A 14,700-nucleotide genomic window follows, 5' to 3' on the forward strand; every position below is an offset into this window, starting at 1 on the left:
GTCTCTTCCCTGCTTAGATTCTGGATTTTAAAAATAATGCATCCTTATTGTTGAAAAGTTGGAAAGCAAAGATAAATTAGATAGCAAAAAACCCACTACCCAAATAACCGGTGGTGTTGCAGTCTAGTGTCTAAAAATAATTTTTACAGATTTGAATTGTGCGATTTTCCATTTATAACATAAGCATTTATCCATATTTTTAAAAATGCTTTATAAATAATTCTTTTTAATGGCTATAAATATGGGACATGGTACTTTTTTAATATATTAACACTAGAGACAACTTCAACTGTGAGTGAAGTATTCATGAATTCATTGTCAACTGTCAGAGAACCCATAAATGGTATCTTTATCTTAATTACCCCATAGAAATTCTCATTTGTGATTTATATAGTTATAATTTTCTAAAAATTAAAAGTATTGGGTTATAGTCACTCTCAAACGTAATTCTGCCCCTTTCTCTCTACCACCTACCAGCTTCTGGACCAGGTTGAAGAGAGGGAATGCAAATATCTTGAGCACCCATTACTATGGATACTGTGCCAGCCCAATGATTTCATTCTCACACTGCCCAGTGAGCTTGGTGGTATTTTCATTTACCAATGAGGAAACTGAGACTTGGGAATTTAAGTAATTTGCCCCAAGTAATGGAACTAGTTAGTGCAGAAGTTAGGATTTGAGCCAAGATTTTTCTGACTTCAAAGCCGCTTTCTTTTTCTGCTGCCCCTTCATTCTGAAGAGGTGGTGGATAACTGGTGGGTAGAGCAGAGTTATGGTTATACCAGACTACAGGCAGGAACAAGTAAAAATGCATGAAAATGGAATACCCTACATAATTCTTAGAACAGGCTCATGCTTTGGGTCTTGGTATTCAACAAAGGTGTCTCTTGATCATTCAGTAATGAAATTTCATTGGCCAGATTGGAGGTGCCCATTTCTTGGACCGAATTCTGTTACATGATGAACTGTGATCTCTAATGAGATTGTGTTGTACCAGAGCATGGTTTAATGTTATAACTTCCTTTGGGCAAATCACAGTCCTGGAAAATGTGTTAGAGGACTTTTACAGTTTTGATGTTCCTGTTTAAGATTTAGGTTCAAGTTTTAAATACTCCTGTTTCGGATTTAGGTTTAGTCTAAGCCCACTCGGCAGATAACCTCACTGCCCTCCCCATACATGGGACATGACTACTGGGGATGAGCCTGGATCTGGTATCATGAGATTGAGAAAGTCTTCTGGACCAAAAAGGGAAAAAGAAATGAAACAAAATAAAGTTTCAGTGACTGAGAGATTTAAAATGGAGTCGAGAGGTCATTTTGGAGGGTGTTCTTATGCATTATATAGATATCCCTTTTTATTTTTTAGTGTATTTGGAATAGCTAGAAGGAAATACCAGAAACTATTGAACTGCAACCCAGTAGCCTTGATTTTTGAAGACAATTGTATAACTATGTAGCTTACACGGTGTGACCATGTGATTATGAAAAATTTGTGGCTCACACTCCCTTTATCCAGTTTATGGACAGATGAGTAAAAAAAAAGGGGATGAAAACTAAATGAAAATGGGAGGTGTTTTGGGTGTTCTTAACTTGTATTTTTATTCTTATCTTTTTTTGAAGTAATGAAAATGTTCAAAAATTGATTTTGGTGATGAATGCACAACTATATGATGACACTGTGAAAAATTGATTGTACACTGGATGATTGTAGGGTATGTGAATATATCTCAATACAACTGAATTGGAAAAAAAAGATTTAGGTTTAGGTTTTAAATACTCCCGTTTAAAATTTAGGTTTAAGTTTTGGCTATATAAACCAAATGTACAATTAAAGCTCTGCTTTTGCTTTCCAGCCGCTAGCAAATCCTGTGCCATTATGTCAACACACATCGTGGCCTGCTTGCTTCTCTACAGACACAGGCAGGTATGTCTGCAGAGTCACCTAGAGTTAAATAGAAGTGTAAAAGTGTTTGTTAGCTATTCAAATACTAATTCACTGAAAGATTTGACCCAGTCCTGGCTAGTGCTGTGAGATAAACAGTAATATAAGTTCACAGGAGCCTAAAAACCTGATGGAAGAGAAATCTTCCTGGGAAAAAAATAGCAGAGACTTCTTAATATGTAATAATAAGGCATTCCTTGGGTAATGTAGTTGACAAAATAAGATATATTTCATTGACCTGTGGTAAGCACCCTGATAGCTAACAGTTTACATGTTATTTGATTTTTATTTTAGGACCCAGCTCCCCTCCCTCCCACAACACACTTGTCTAAGCTCTATGGTGGGAGAGACCATGTTTATTTTGTTCACAGTCATGTTTTCAACACCAAGCATAGTACTTGGGGCATAGGTAGACACCAAATAAATGTTTGTCAAATAAATATTTAAAATGAGGGAAATTCCTGCCAAAAATTAAGCATTTCCTATTTTCAGATGGCTTCCCCTTCCCTTTGTGATCTTGTGTGCTCATATCACATGTACTGTGGCTGGGGTTTTATGTGGCGTGAGGAAACTTTCCCTGAGATTCCTGGTGATCCGGCTTAAGCAGTTTTCTAGCTTGCTCTGCAGTGGCATTATGGCCCTGTTTCTGTGTGTGCCAGCAGAGAGCTGTACGAAATCCAGGGCAAGATAAAATGCCCTTGGAATGGCGGCTGCTCGGCCTTTTGGATGTAGGCTTTCTGCTCTTATGAGGTCATTTCTCTGTTTTCTCTAGGGGGTTGATCTCTCCACGTTGGTGGAAGACTTCTTTGTGATGAAGGAAGAAGTCCTGGCTCGGGATTTTGACCTGGGGTTCTCAGGCAGTTCTGAAGATGTAGTCATGCATGCCATACAGCTGCTAGGAAATTGCGTCACGATCACCCACACTAGTCGGAATGATGAGTTTTTTATTACACCAAGCACAACTGTTCCCTCTGTCTTTGAACTCAACTTCTACAGCAATGGGGTGCTCCACGTCTTTGTCATGGAGGCCATCATGGGTATGTCAGGCCCTGAAATATTTTCATGGAAAATAAAAGGGCTGAACTTACGTAGTGGTTTGGATGATAGCCCCTTGTTTGAGGGAATGTGTTGCTATGTTTTTAGTTTTTTAAGAAAAATGTAATCTTCTGCCATATCACTGTTTGTAGTCTGTTTTTACTTTTATTATTCAGCAATTAGTTACAGAATTACCATGTGCATAATATTTACTGATTAGTAAGGAGGAGAGGTCAAATGTCTTGCTACTAAGTTTAGTCTAATAACTCAGGCAAGAAATACACATAACAATGTAAAGGCTGGAGGGGCTCGTTTGTAATTAGGAGATGACAGAGAAGAAGGAGACAGAGGGAACAGAAGCCATTAGGGAAGGAGTTTGATGGAGTTGGGATTATACAGAATCCTATGAAATGAATCTGAAGGGATTTATTTAAATTTCTCCAGAGAATGCAGGTCATTGTTTTTGATGTATTGAAAATCTATTAAGGTAGTCAGTTATCAGAGCCAGTTGAAGTTTTTCTTGGACATATAAGAGCTCCCAGGCTTCACTGTTGCTTTCCTGTCGTTAGCCTGCAGCCTTTATGCGGTTCTGAACAAGAGGGGCTCGGGGGGGCCTGCTGGTGCCCCCCACAACTTGATTAGCCAGGAGCAGCTGGTGCAGAAGGCTGCCAGCTTGTGCTATCTGCTCTCTAATGAAGGCACCATCTCTCTCGTAAGTGAATACTGCTCAGTGTTATCTCTCTTTGTATTTTCAGCCTGTTCTTTTCTTAAGCATTTTCATGAAAACACATACCACCTTTGCTTTTCTCTTCAGAGAATTTTTGGCCCATGATTGAAGCTTTACATTCCACTCCTGGGCCACCAAACTGATTCATCATTTACTATCGTAGTTTGCTATCTGGGTCACTGCTCCAGTGAACCCTTCATGCAGCTAGGAGGTGTTATGTTATAGGACAGATTGCTCAATGTTATCAGTCAGTCACATCCAAATTTATTGAGCACTTATTGTGCATAAGATGCTGGGTCACAGATTAGTAAACTATTAACACGCCCACTCCTGAATGATAGAACCACAGAAGGTAAGAAATAGTTTTAAAAATTTCTTCATCTGCTTAGCCCCTTCTCGTTTTACAAATGAGGAAACTAAGGCCCAGCACCAGAATGTTAATTTTTACCTGCTAGTGTAATATAAATCCCAATTTTCATTTTAATTAGCCTTTTATGAATGTTGTACCACACTGTAGCCCCTTTTCATTTAATAAGCATTCTTTTTATATCCACACACTTCTAGACATTTATAATGAGGCATATGTTTTAAGCAACGGAGAGAGAGATCCTCCCCTCCCCCAAATCATCAACAGATAGAATTCAGATTTTACTGGAATTACAATATTTTCTTCCACTTACATGATTGTGTCATAGAACATTTCTGAGTACATGTATTATGAACACAGCCCTCATCTACATTGTTCCTTGTATGTGGTGTGCTCGTGGCCCTTATGGGGAATGTGTTTTGCATAGACCTTGGGTAGCAGAATGGGAGGGGGTGGGGGCAGGTAAGGCTCCCAAGATTGATCTTGTCCTTTCCCTGGGTCTTTTTGATATTCGAATGTTGTGTTTCCTCATCCACCACCTTCTTGTATAGTATTTATTGTAAATGGCTTTTTTTTAAAATGCAATTGTATTGAGATATAATCACACACCATGTAATCCATCCAAAGTATATAATCAGTGGTTCACACTATCATTATAGAGTTGTACATTTATCACCACAGTTTTAGAACATTTTCATTAACCTAAAAAAAAGTAAAAATAAAAATAAAAAAGAACATCTGAAATATCCCATACTCCTTAACCCCCCCTATTATTTATGTATTTTTTGTCTTTATTTTATTACTCATCTGCCCATACACTGGATAAAGGGAGTCTCAGTCACAGGGTTTTCACAATCACATGGTCACACGATACAAGCTGTATAATTATACCATCATCATCAAGAATCAAGTCTACTGGATTACAGTTCAGCAGATTCAGGTATTTCCTTCTAGGTATTCTAATACACTAGAAGTTAAAAAGGAATATATATATAATGTATAAGAATAACCTCCAGATTGACCTCTTGACTCTATTTGAGATCTCTCAGCCACTGAAACAATTTTGTTTCATTTTTCCTCCTTTTGGTCAAGAAGGCATTCTCAATCCCACAATGCCAGGGCCAGGCTCATCCCTGGGAGTCATGTCCCACGTTGCCAGGGTGACTCACACCCCTGGGAGTCATGTCCCACATAGTGGGGAAGATAGTGAGTTTATTTGCAGAGTTGGCTTAGAGAGAGAGGCTATATCTGAGCAACAAAAGAGGTTTTCTAGGGGTGACTGTAGGCATGACTATAAGTAAGCCTAGCTTCTTCTTTGCAGGAATAAATTTCATAAGGGCAAGCTCCAGGATCAAAGGCTTGACTTATTAAATTGGGAGTCCATAATGTGTACAAGACTATCAGGAATTCCCCAGGTGGAGAATGTTAATATTTCCACATTTTTCCTCGGTCCCTCAAGGGTACTTTGCAAATACATTTTTATTTTCTGCCCAAAATACTCTGAGATGTATCAGGGTATGTAAATGGCTTTTGCAAGGACTTTGACTTACAAAGCAAAAGAAACTGGTGGTGGGGAGCCTGACAAGCAGTCCCTCACAGGACTTGCTACATTTGGCAGAAAAAATTGGGTTCAGGAGCACCTTTTGCAGGTGGTTCTGCATTGGGTACTCTGCCACTAGAGGTTAAGGGTCCCTTTACGTGCTTTGACCGCGACCATGTATTGATCAAGAGGGAGGTCATCGGAAATTATAGAACTTGCCTAGTGAGGTAAGTGACACAACGGAAATATTTGGCAGCTACTTTGTGCAGCCTTTTCTGTCATTAAAAAAATTTATAGAGAGAGCAGTGACATTTATGTTTAAATGCCTTTTCTTTTCAGCCCTGCCAGACATTTTACCAAGTTTGCCATGAAACAGTAGGAAGGTTTATCCAATATGGCATTCTTACAGTGGCAGAGGTAAGACGAAGAGTTTCCTTTGTTTGGTTTCTTGTTTCATTTCCCTACCTTTTCTACCTTTTATTTTAACCAGTACTTATCATTGATACATAGACATGTTTAGATGAAGAAAAGAAAAAATATGATAGGAAGAGTAAATGTCTTTGGGGATTGTTTAATATTTTGGTTCCTTTTATGTAACTGTTGTTGTCTGAAACATACCTTGATTTGATTCCTTGGCGTCCAGAAGTTTGCATTCTAAAATGAGGTGCTGAACATGTCATTGTGCTTGCAGCTTGCACATACCCATTTTTTTTTCTTGTGGGATTTTGTTTTAACTTTGGTAGATTTAGTATAGAGGGTATGGCCTGGGAAAGTAGATAGCAATTTAGAAGAGGTGAGGTTATTTTTATGTGATCTCTCTGGTAACTCAACCTCCCCCAGACCCCCACTCTTTCTTTCCTTCTGTCCTCCCCTACTCCCTCCCAAATGATTTTGAGTTTGGAAAGGAAAGTTGATTAATGTTGTGAAAGGCTAAGCAGAGAAGAATCTAGAAGGGAAGGCGAGAGGACTGCTTTGTGTGGTGCTCCTGTGCATCTTCATTTACTGTTGGTCATCTCCTTGGCATAGCAGGATGATCAGGAAGACATTAGTCCTGGTCTTGCAGAGCAGCAGTGGGACAAGAAACTTCCAGAACCTTTATCTTGGAGAAGTGATGAAGAAGATGAAGACAGTGATTTTGGTGAAGAACAGAGAGATTGCTACCTGAAGGTACTTGGTTGAAGAATTCTGGTGGGCACTAAAGTGATGAGATGAGGTTTATGTTGCCACTAGTTTACGAGGTTTGTATAAACTGAGGCTGTGGTGACTTACTCATATCTAAGGCACCCATGAACCAGCTGTGATACTTTCTTCCTGGTAAATATACTCAAACTGTTCGAATTCATTAAATACCTTAAATTGTTCAGTTTGGGCATAGGTATATGGAGAAGGAAACAAGAGCCAGGAAATTCAGGAAGATGAACATCATAGGTAATACCTTTCATGACCCTCTCACGGAATACTCAAGTACATACCTGTTTACCCCCATGTACCCACTCCTAAGAAGACAGTACTTCAGCTCAGTCGTCAGCAAAGCAAAGCAGTTTGCCACGTGTTTCTCAGGAAGAGAAACTAATAGTCAGCTATCATTGGCTGGTTACTGCTTCTACCTGCTGGATTTTGAGTCTCTCTCAGTCCTCCCATCCCTCCCAAAATTTCACACAATTGAACTCTTTGCCTTCAAGTAAAACAAATCCTGTCATAGAAGAAAATTCCATTTTTCAAAGATTGATTGTCTCTGATATAGAAAAATCAATTATGTCTAATTTTAGTAATATGACCATCATCTGAATACCCTAAGTGGATTACACACACACACACACACACACACACACACACACACACACACACACCAGTAGTCAGGAGATGTAGCTTCTAGAGATTCCAAATGACATTTATTATAAGTTTCTCTTTTTCCATTTTGGGTATTCTTGGTTTCAAGATGGGTCAATGATCTTGCTTCCACACACCATAGGGTCTCAACTGCATGTTTTGGGCGGGGAAGGGGGAGAAGTAAGTGTCTCCCCTGCCAACAATTCCCCTATCACTGCTGCCATTTGTTCCCCATGGTGCTGGGCTGTGAGCTGAAGGCCATGTGGGGGAGGCAGGAAGTGGGGCCAGAGGAAGGCAGAGAGAGTCTTGAAGACCTGGCATGACATTTTTGCACACTTGAGTGACTGTTGAACCCAGGCTTCAAACCCTGGAGGTCCAGCCTCGTGGCCAGCTATTTTCAGTGATGACAATATATCATAATTACGCCATTTAATTATGCCAATTTTTCAATAAACAGTGATTGCAAGCCTCAAATGACATAAAAGTAAGTGATTACAATAAGGAACACCTTTTTTAAATCAGTACTTGTTTCCAGCAGAAATTCTCTGCACAGAGAATAGTAGGCTGCTTTTATGTGAGGTAGCATGAGTGACCATCTTCTCAGGTTCCCGGTTCTCCTGGAAGAGCTGTCTGTCAGCTTGCTTTGTTCTTAGATCACTTTCCCATGACTTCATTTCCTGTATTTGCACTCTCAGGTGAGCCAATCCAGGGAGCACCAGCAGTTCATCACCTTCCTACAGAGACTCCTTGGGCCTCTGCTGGAGGCCTATAGCTCTGCTGCCATCTTTGTTCACAACTTCAGTGGCCCCGTTCCAGAGCATGAATATCTGCAAAAGTTGCACAAATACCTAATAACCAGAACTGAAAGGAATGTTGCAGTATATGGTATGTTAGGTCACTTTTTTGGGCTTTTCAAAAAATTTGCTAATTACCAAAATCCACTTATTATAAAAATATTATTAGAAAAATACAAACTTATTCTGATCTCTAACATCATAGATTTATTATTAGAAAAATACAAACTTATTCTGATCTCTGTCATCATAGATTATCATCTCTTTTTGTTCGTTATACAGATTGAATCGTACAGTTAAATATACTCTAATTTTTTCCTTAACATTATTTGTGAGATTCATACATGTTGCATGCATTAATTCTTGTTGCTGAGTAGTTTCACCTGTATAAATGTTAACCATATTTTTTCATTCTACTGTTGATAGATTTTTGGGTTGTTTGTAATATAGTGTGATTATGAATAGTGCTGCTATGAATATGCTTGGATGTATCTTTGAGCATAGGCCCTCATTTCTTTTGGGTTTATATCTATGAATAGAATTGTCAGATCATAGGGCATGTGTATATTCAACTTTAGTAAATATTGCTAAACAGTTTTCTAAGGAGTTGTACCAATTTATACTCCTGCAGCTGTGGACAAGAGTTCCAGTTTCTCCACTTCCTGACCAGCACTTGGTGTGGTCTGTTATATCACCTTTTGATAACAGGTGTGATTGGGGTGGGAATAGCACTTTTTACAGTGCTGTTTTGGAACATCACTGAAACTACTCTTAATCAACAATGTTTAGAGCCAGAGGGATCTAGAGCTAATCTAATCTAATCACCCCACTTTACATAGCTAGTTGATGGGAAAGCCTGGATTTAGAACTCCTTGTTTGCTTAACTCTAGGCTTGTGTTCTTTCTGGCACCACAGATATAGGAATCGTCTATATGTCATTGTGCAAATTAAAGGAATTTTAACACACCCTCTTGTTTAGGCCTCACAAAACCCTTCAAGATGTCGTTTTACGTATTTCCCCTCCCTCCTCCTTCCCTTACCTTCTTTCTGTCTCTCTTTCTCTCTCTCCTCTTCTCCCTCTCTCTCTCCCCTCTCACTCTCTTTTGCTTAGTAGATGACAAAATAGGTTTAAGAAAGCAAATCATTCAAGACATCACAGGTCACCCCAGTCTGCCGACTTTCTCTCACCGTCTTCACAGCCTCCCACTCTTTCTTACTGAGGCTATTGAGATTCTTGTGTTTTCCTGGCTAAAATATGTGACATGGTTTTATTCTTTCTCTGCAGCTGAGAGTGCCACATACTGTCTTGTGAGGAATGCTGTGAAATTGTTTAAGGATATTGGGGTAGGTGTCCCGCACATACGGTCCAACAGCTTGTGCTAACCTCTGTTCTCTTTCTATTTAGATCTAGTCTCCTACTCTAGCCACCTTTGTGGTGGGGTGGACCCTGAGAGAAGCAGTGTCTGCTCGTCCATCATGAAGGCTTTGCTGGGGATTGGAGGGAAGGGGGGGAGTTGAAGATGAGGCCCTTCAGTATATATTTATTTGAATGCCACAGAATTTTGCTGGTTCACATTCATTCCAAAACTGGTTTTATATAACAAGGGCCAGCATGTTCCAAGATGCTGCCACAGTTTTAGCAGGGATGTTCATCAATGCATCTGATTTCAGTTACTTTCTTGTATTTAACAGTATTGCAAGGTGTATCCTCAGGTGTCTCTTACCTTTATCACACATCATGAGCAATGTGAGTTCCATGGAGCTACTAGTTGCCTTCATAAGGGACTATTTGTGACTTGATTCTGACATCAATTTAAAAGTATAGTACACTGAGGAACTCGTCCCAAGGGAACACCACACCTGCACCCACGACCTCCAAACCCCATGCTCACTTACACCCATATATACAGGTACTTAAGGCCAGGGTATGGTTTCATGTGCCTTTGCTGCTTTTGGGGGTTAAAGGTTACAGGCTGTCCAGGGCTCCAGTCAGGGTTGGTGACAGAAATGTCCTGTTTTTTGTTGTGTTTAATTTAATCTGCACTTTCTCTTTAGGTATTCAAAGAGACCAGACAAAAGAAAGTATGTGTTTTAGAACTAAGCAGCACCTTTCTACCTCAGTGCAACCGGCAAAAACTCCTAGAATATATTCTGAGTTTTGTGGTGCTGTAGGGAACTCCTGGCACTTCCAGCAAGTGAAGGGCATGGGGACGAGTCCCTCGCAGGCCGCCTCTGACTAGAGCGTGGAAGGAGCCGTCATGTGGTCAGGCGGGACCTGATCTCACCTGACCTGGAAGACAAGTGCCTTCTCCCTTCCGTGGACCTGTGATCGTCGCAACTCTGAGATGACACAGCAGCTTACAGATAACACCCTGGGGGCCACCAGCCTCCATTTGCAAATCATAATCAGTAGATTACAAATGAACTGCAATAAATTATTTTGGCGTTTATTAAAGATTCACATTCTAAATACTCCTTTTAAGGACTAATTACTGTGATGGACACAAAAATGTACTTGTATGCTAGAACCAAAATTTGTGTAGTGTACTAAATGCTGTCAGGTAATTCCTTGGTATATTTACTGATTAATGGTTATTGCTTCCTTTAAAAGTAATAGAGTCATCAGTTCACTGTTAATTTTATTTTTTCTTACAGCTTTGTCATTGTAGCCCTATGTTAAATGGGAGCACCTTTCATCGCAAAGTGCTTTGCAAATGAATGGTCTGATAAACACCATACCCAGGTATCACTGTGCCGTCCTTTGCAGTCAGATCTAGAAAGTGTTTTAAGGGCTACCCAAAACAGACATTAGTTTGCAGAAATAAAGATAATGTGACCAAATAGCCAACACCAGGAAGTGAATTTGGCTGGCAAAATTCAAGGTTAATTTGGCCAGAAAACTGGCTTTGAAAATGTTTGCCTTCATAAAAATGTGCCATTGAGTTTTAAATGACCAGCAAGTATTTTGAAGCTCCTGTTTTATGTCTGTGCCCTTCTACCCCGCAGGTGGTACCTGCCTCTCACAGTGGGCAGCTGTTTTCTGGAAATCCCTCAGCCACACAGCAACTGCCCTCAATTCACTTGGTCTGGTAGACTCTGTTAGCAGAAGGTGCTCTGGCTGTAGGCTCCTGGCTCTACTGCACACAGTGAGTGTACCACATGGGTGAATGGTACCCGCTCGATCATGCAGTGCACAACCTGTCCAGTGTACCTGGTGACCCTACTCACTAGTAAATGGTCAAAGACATTTATGGATTTTTAGGTTTGAGAAAAAACCATGGTCAGTTTAAAATTTATGTGAGTTACATGCCTAAACCTGAATGCCACAAAGAGGCAAACAATTATGAAAAAATTGTTCATAATGCATAGGTGCCTTTTTGTGAGCAGGGAACATATTTCTTAGCTAATTGTGGTAATTTTGGTGATTTCTTAAAGATCATATAATGTTAAAAGATTTTCTTAACAGCTTACTGTCTCTTATTTCCACAATATTATGGAATTAGGAATTTTCCATGATGAATGTTGTATATCTTCCTTGAATTGAATATACTGAGAATTAAGTTTCTACTTTTATAAGCTTGGATTTTAAACACTAATAGCATCTCATGAATAATACATGTATATGTATTTGGGAGAGAGAAGGATACTGATTGGTATTTAAAAGTGTATGAAATTTCTCGTTCAAAACTCATAGCAATAATAGTGTACTCCGATGATCTTCTCACACTCAAATTCCACATTTAAAATATATTTTTTCTTTATCTTTGTAGGAACTTGCTCCATTAAGTCATTATCAGTGTTGTAGCAGCCCTGGTATGGAGGGAGATATTCACCTGTTAGCATTTTGGTTAATGGTTAATGCTTCCTTTAAACATCTGTTCACTGTTTTGTCTGTTCACTCTTTTATTAACTAGGGTAGAGGACACTTCTCTTGGCTGATGCTCAGCATTTGGAGATATATATAGGGAGACTTATTTATTCACATGACTGTTCCTTATCTGGAGAATCAAACATTTCACTATTCCATCCTCTAAATGAGAGATCAAGGATTATTCAAACTGTCTGTTAGTCCACTGGAAAGTCCAGACTGAGGCTGACTTCCCAGTGGAGAGTGTTGTCGTGTCACTTCTGTGAATAGCTGCTGCTATGCCAGCTTGAGCGGAGAAACAGTGGCTTCTCTGACGTTATTTTCCTTTTTAGTTGGTTTGTTTTCTAGAAATCTAATCAGATGCTTTGGGGAATGCAATGTCTGTTTCTCTAGCCCTATTGCCTCTTAACGCACTGTGAGAATAAATATGCATGCTTTTTGTAATTAACCTGGTGCTTTGGAAACCTTTTTAAGGAAGAAAAATCTCAACCAAAGTTATGCTCATCTAGACAAGCTGACCCTTGAGTTAATTTTAGCCCAGCTCATTCTTCAGTGCCTCCTTACTGAAAAAACATGTATCATCACAGGAAGGCTTCCAGGTAGCACTCTTTTGCTAACAAATATATTCTCCTCGTTTTTCAAAAGCAGATGGCTTCCCTGTAAGATTAAACAAACTAGGTGCTTGTAAATAATTAATTGCAGTTTACTCTATGGCATTTCTGTAAAGCCGAAATGCTTGCCCCCAGGGGAAGACTTGAATAAAGCTGAAAAAAAAAAAAACCAAAAAAAACCCACAAACAACAAAACCAATAATAAGCAATATAAAAACTGCACTCTGTTTTTTTAAAGGGAATTCCTAAGTGATTCAGAAGAGGAGAAGGAATTTCCTCTAGCTTAAAAATTCAAGAAAAACCAAGGTGAAGAACCAGCAGAAGTGTGTAGAACTAGTAACAGAGGAGGCCTTGTGAGTCTTCTCTCTCTGATCTGTGGAGTCTCACAAGGTCACGAGGGTGAGTGGAGAGGATATACTTGGCGAGTGCAATAAAGTGCAGAGTGTAGAATTTCCAGGCACCTCAGGGCGAAAACGCATTCCCCACAGTGCTCCATGTCCTACGAGTGCCCTGTGAGATGTCCACGGGTATTTTGTAGAAAAGGCATTGCTGGTAGAGTAAGTCTGCACGGGAATTCTTTCTCCTGGAAACTCAGTGCACGCTAGGGCATTAGGGACTCCAGGTCCTGCAGTAAGGAGCCTACTTATCCCAGCATCTCCCAAACCATCTTGACCCCAGGACCCTGCCCCCCAGTGGGACGCCTGTAAATCCCTCACTAGAACCCCAGGGAAAATATTTTGGGAAGCACTGCATTAGGTAGTTCTTTATGGAGGACGAAACAATGACCAACAGACGGTACCGAGGCAGAACTTGTATGCATTTTGTATATTTCCTCCCCTGCAGATAATAAGCACAGATGACTGATAATATAGGGGTGGGCAGAGCTCTTTCCTTCGATGGAAAGATCCGCCACCAATGATGCTGCATTTTTCAACAAAAGTGGCAGAATTAATTAACACGAGGATTAATCGGGATGAATAATTAAGGTTTTAATTCAGATCTAGAAGAAACCCTTGCACAAGTGAATGCAGATGTTTATCTACAGATGGATAGGAACTATCATTGAGGTTTCTAAGACTTAATTTAGAAAATTTAGGCTTTAAAATCTGTTTTTTTTAAAACACTGTTTAGGAACTGAAGACTTGGCATCTGGCATTTTAGTTTAATACAAACTAATGATTGCATTTGAGTCTTTTGACCTTATTTCCAAATATCCAAAGCTCTGAAATGCCTTGATGGAAGGTGTTAAACTATTTGACTGTTGTACAAAGAAATGTTGGATTGTTGTAAAAAGAATTACTATAAAGTGCTGTAAATTAACACTGTGTGATTTTGTGAACGGAACTTATTTGGAAATGTTGATTGATTTTTATGCCTGTTAATGTACTGTAAGAAGCACAGAGGTGTAGTTTTATTTTAATAAATCAAAAAATGAAAATATTCTTGATGTCTTGGATTATATTTAAAAATTCCACACATAATCCATTTTAAAATTGCTCTTGTTTTACTTTACATAAAACTTTATTAAAATGGTTAGAAGAAATAATCTTATATAAATTCATGAACCTATAGCACATTATTTTATTCTTGACTCATCTCAAATTTTATTAAGCATTTGATGATGTCGATACCTACATATTAGATACTGCCATCCTTTTTTAAGTAAATATTCACATAACAGAGCTATTCCTTGGGTTTCTGAAAAGATTATTTTAAACTTGGTGCTTCTCTCTCATCTTTTATATATTTGAGTATGCACTAAAGTGTTAGTTCATCATATTTGCCAAAAATATTAGTTCACTTCTTTGATAAATAAGAAACATTTATTTTTCAAAGTGCAGATATATACTGTGAAACCTTCAAGAATCCTCAAAGGCAGCCTTCTCTCTAGAGTGTGCCATCAGGCAACGATGGCAAACGCACACCTGTACAATGAAGTCCATGCACTTTGGGTATATGACATGGCTGCAACTTGACATCCAAAAC

The 14,700-nt window shown here is 39.2% G+C and overlaps 1 protein-coding gene across 5 annotated transcripts in view; it reads left to right on the forward strand.

Moving 5' to 3' along the window:
- The window catches only part of GPAM (glycerol-3-phosphate acyltransferase, mitochondrial), a 51,402-nt gene extending 37,248 nt beyond the window's left edge, over positions 1-14,154 (forward strand). For 4 of the 5 annotated variants that reach the window (XM_037804817.1, XM_037804816.1, XM_037804818.1 and 1 more), the window contains exons 14-21: positions 1,854-1,924; positions 2,715-2,979; positions 3,547-3,689; positions 5,951-6,028; positions 6,638-6,778; positions 8,137-8,326; positions 9,521-9,579; positions 10,291-14,154. In XM_037804817.1, the coding sequence (XP_037660745.1) occupies positions 1,854-1,924; positions 2,715-2,979; positions 3,547-3,689; positions 5,951-6,028; positions 6,638-6,778; positions 8,137-8,326; positions 9,521-9,579; positions 10,291-10,407 (1,064 nt within the window). In that variant the 3' untranslated portion in view covers positions 10,408-14,154. The remainder of the gene's footprint in view (positions 1-1,853; positions 1,925-2,714; positions 2,980-3,546; positions 3,690-5,950; positions 6,029-6,637; positions 6,779-8,136; positions 8,327-9,520; positions 9,580-10,290) is intronic. The other variant, XM_037804820.1, reaches the window with a different exon arrangement.
- The last annotated feature ends 546 nt before the right edge of the window (positions 14,155-14,700 follow it).

The sequence above is a fragment of the Choloepus didactylus genome, chromosome 15, assembly GCF_015220235.1.
Source record: "Choloepus didactylus isolate mChoDid1 chromosome 15, mChoDid1.pri, whole genome shotgun sequence".
Classification (NCBI taxonomy): domain Eukaryota; kingdom Metazoa; phylum Chordata; class Mammalia; order Pilosa; family Megalonychidae; genus Choloepus; species Choloepus didactylus.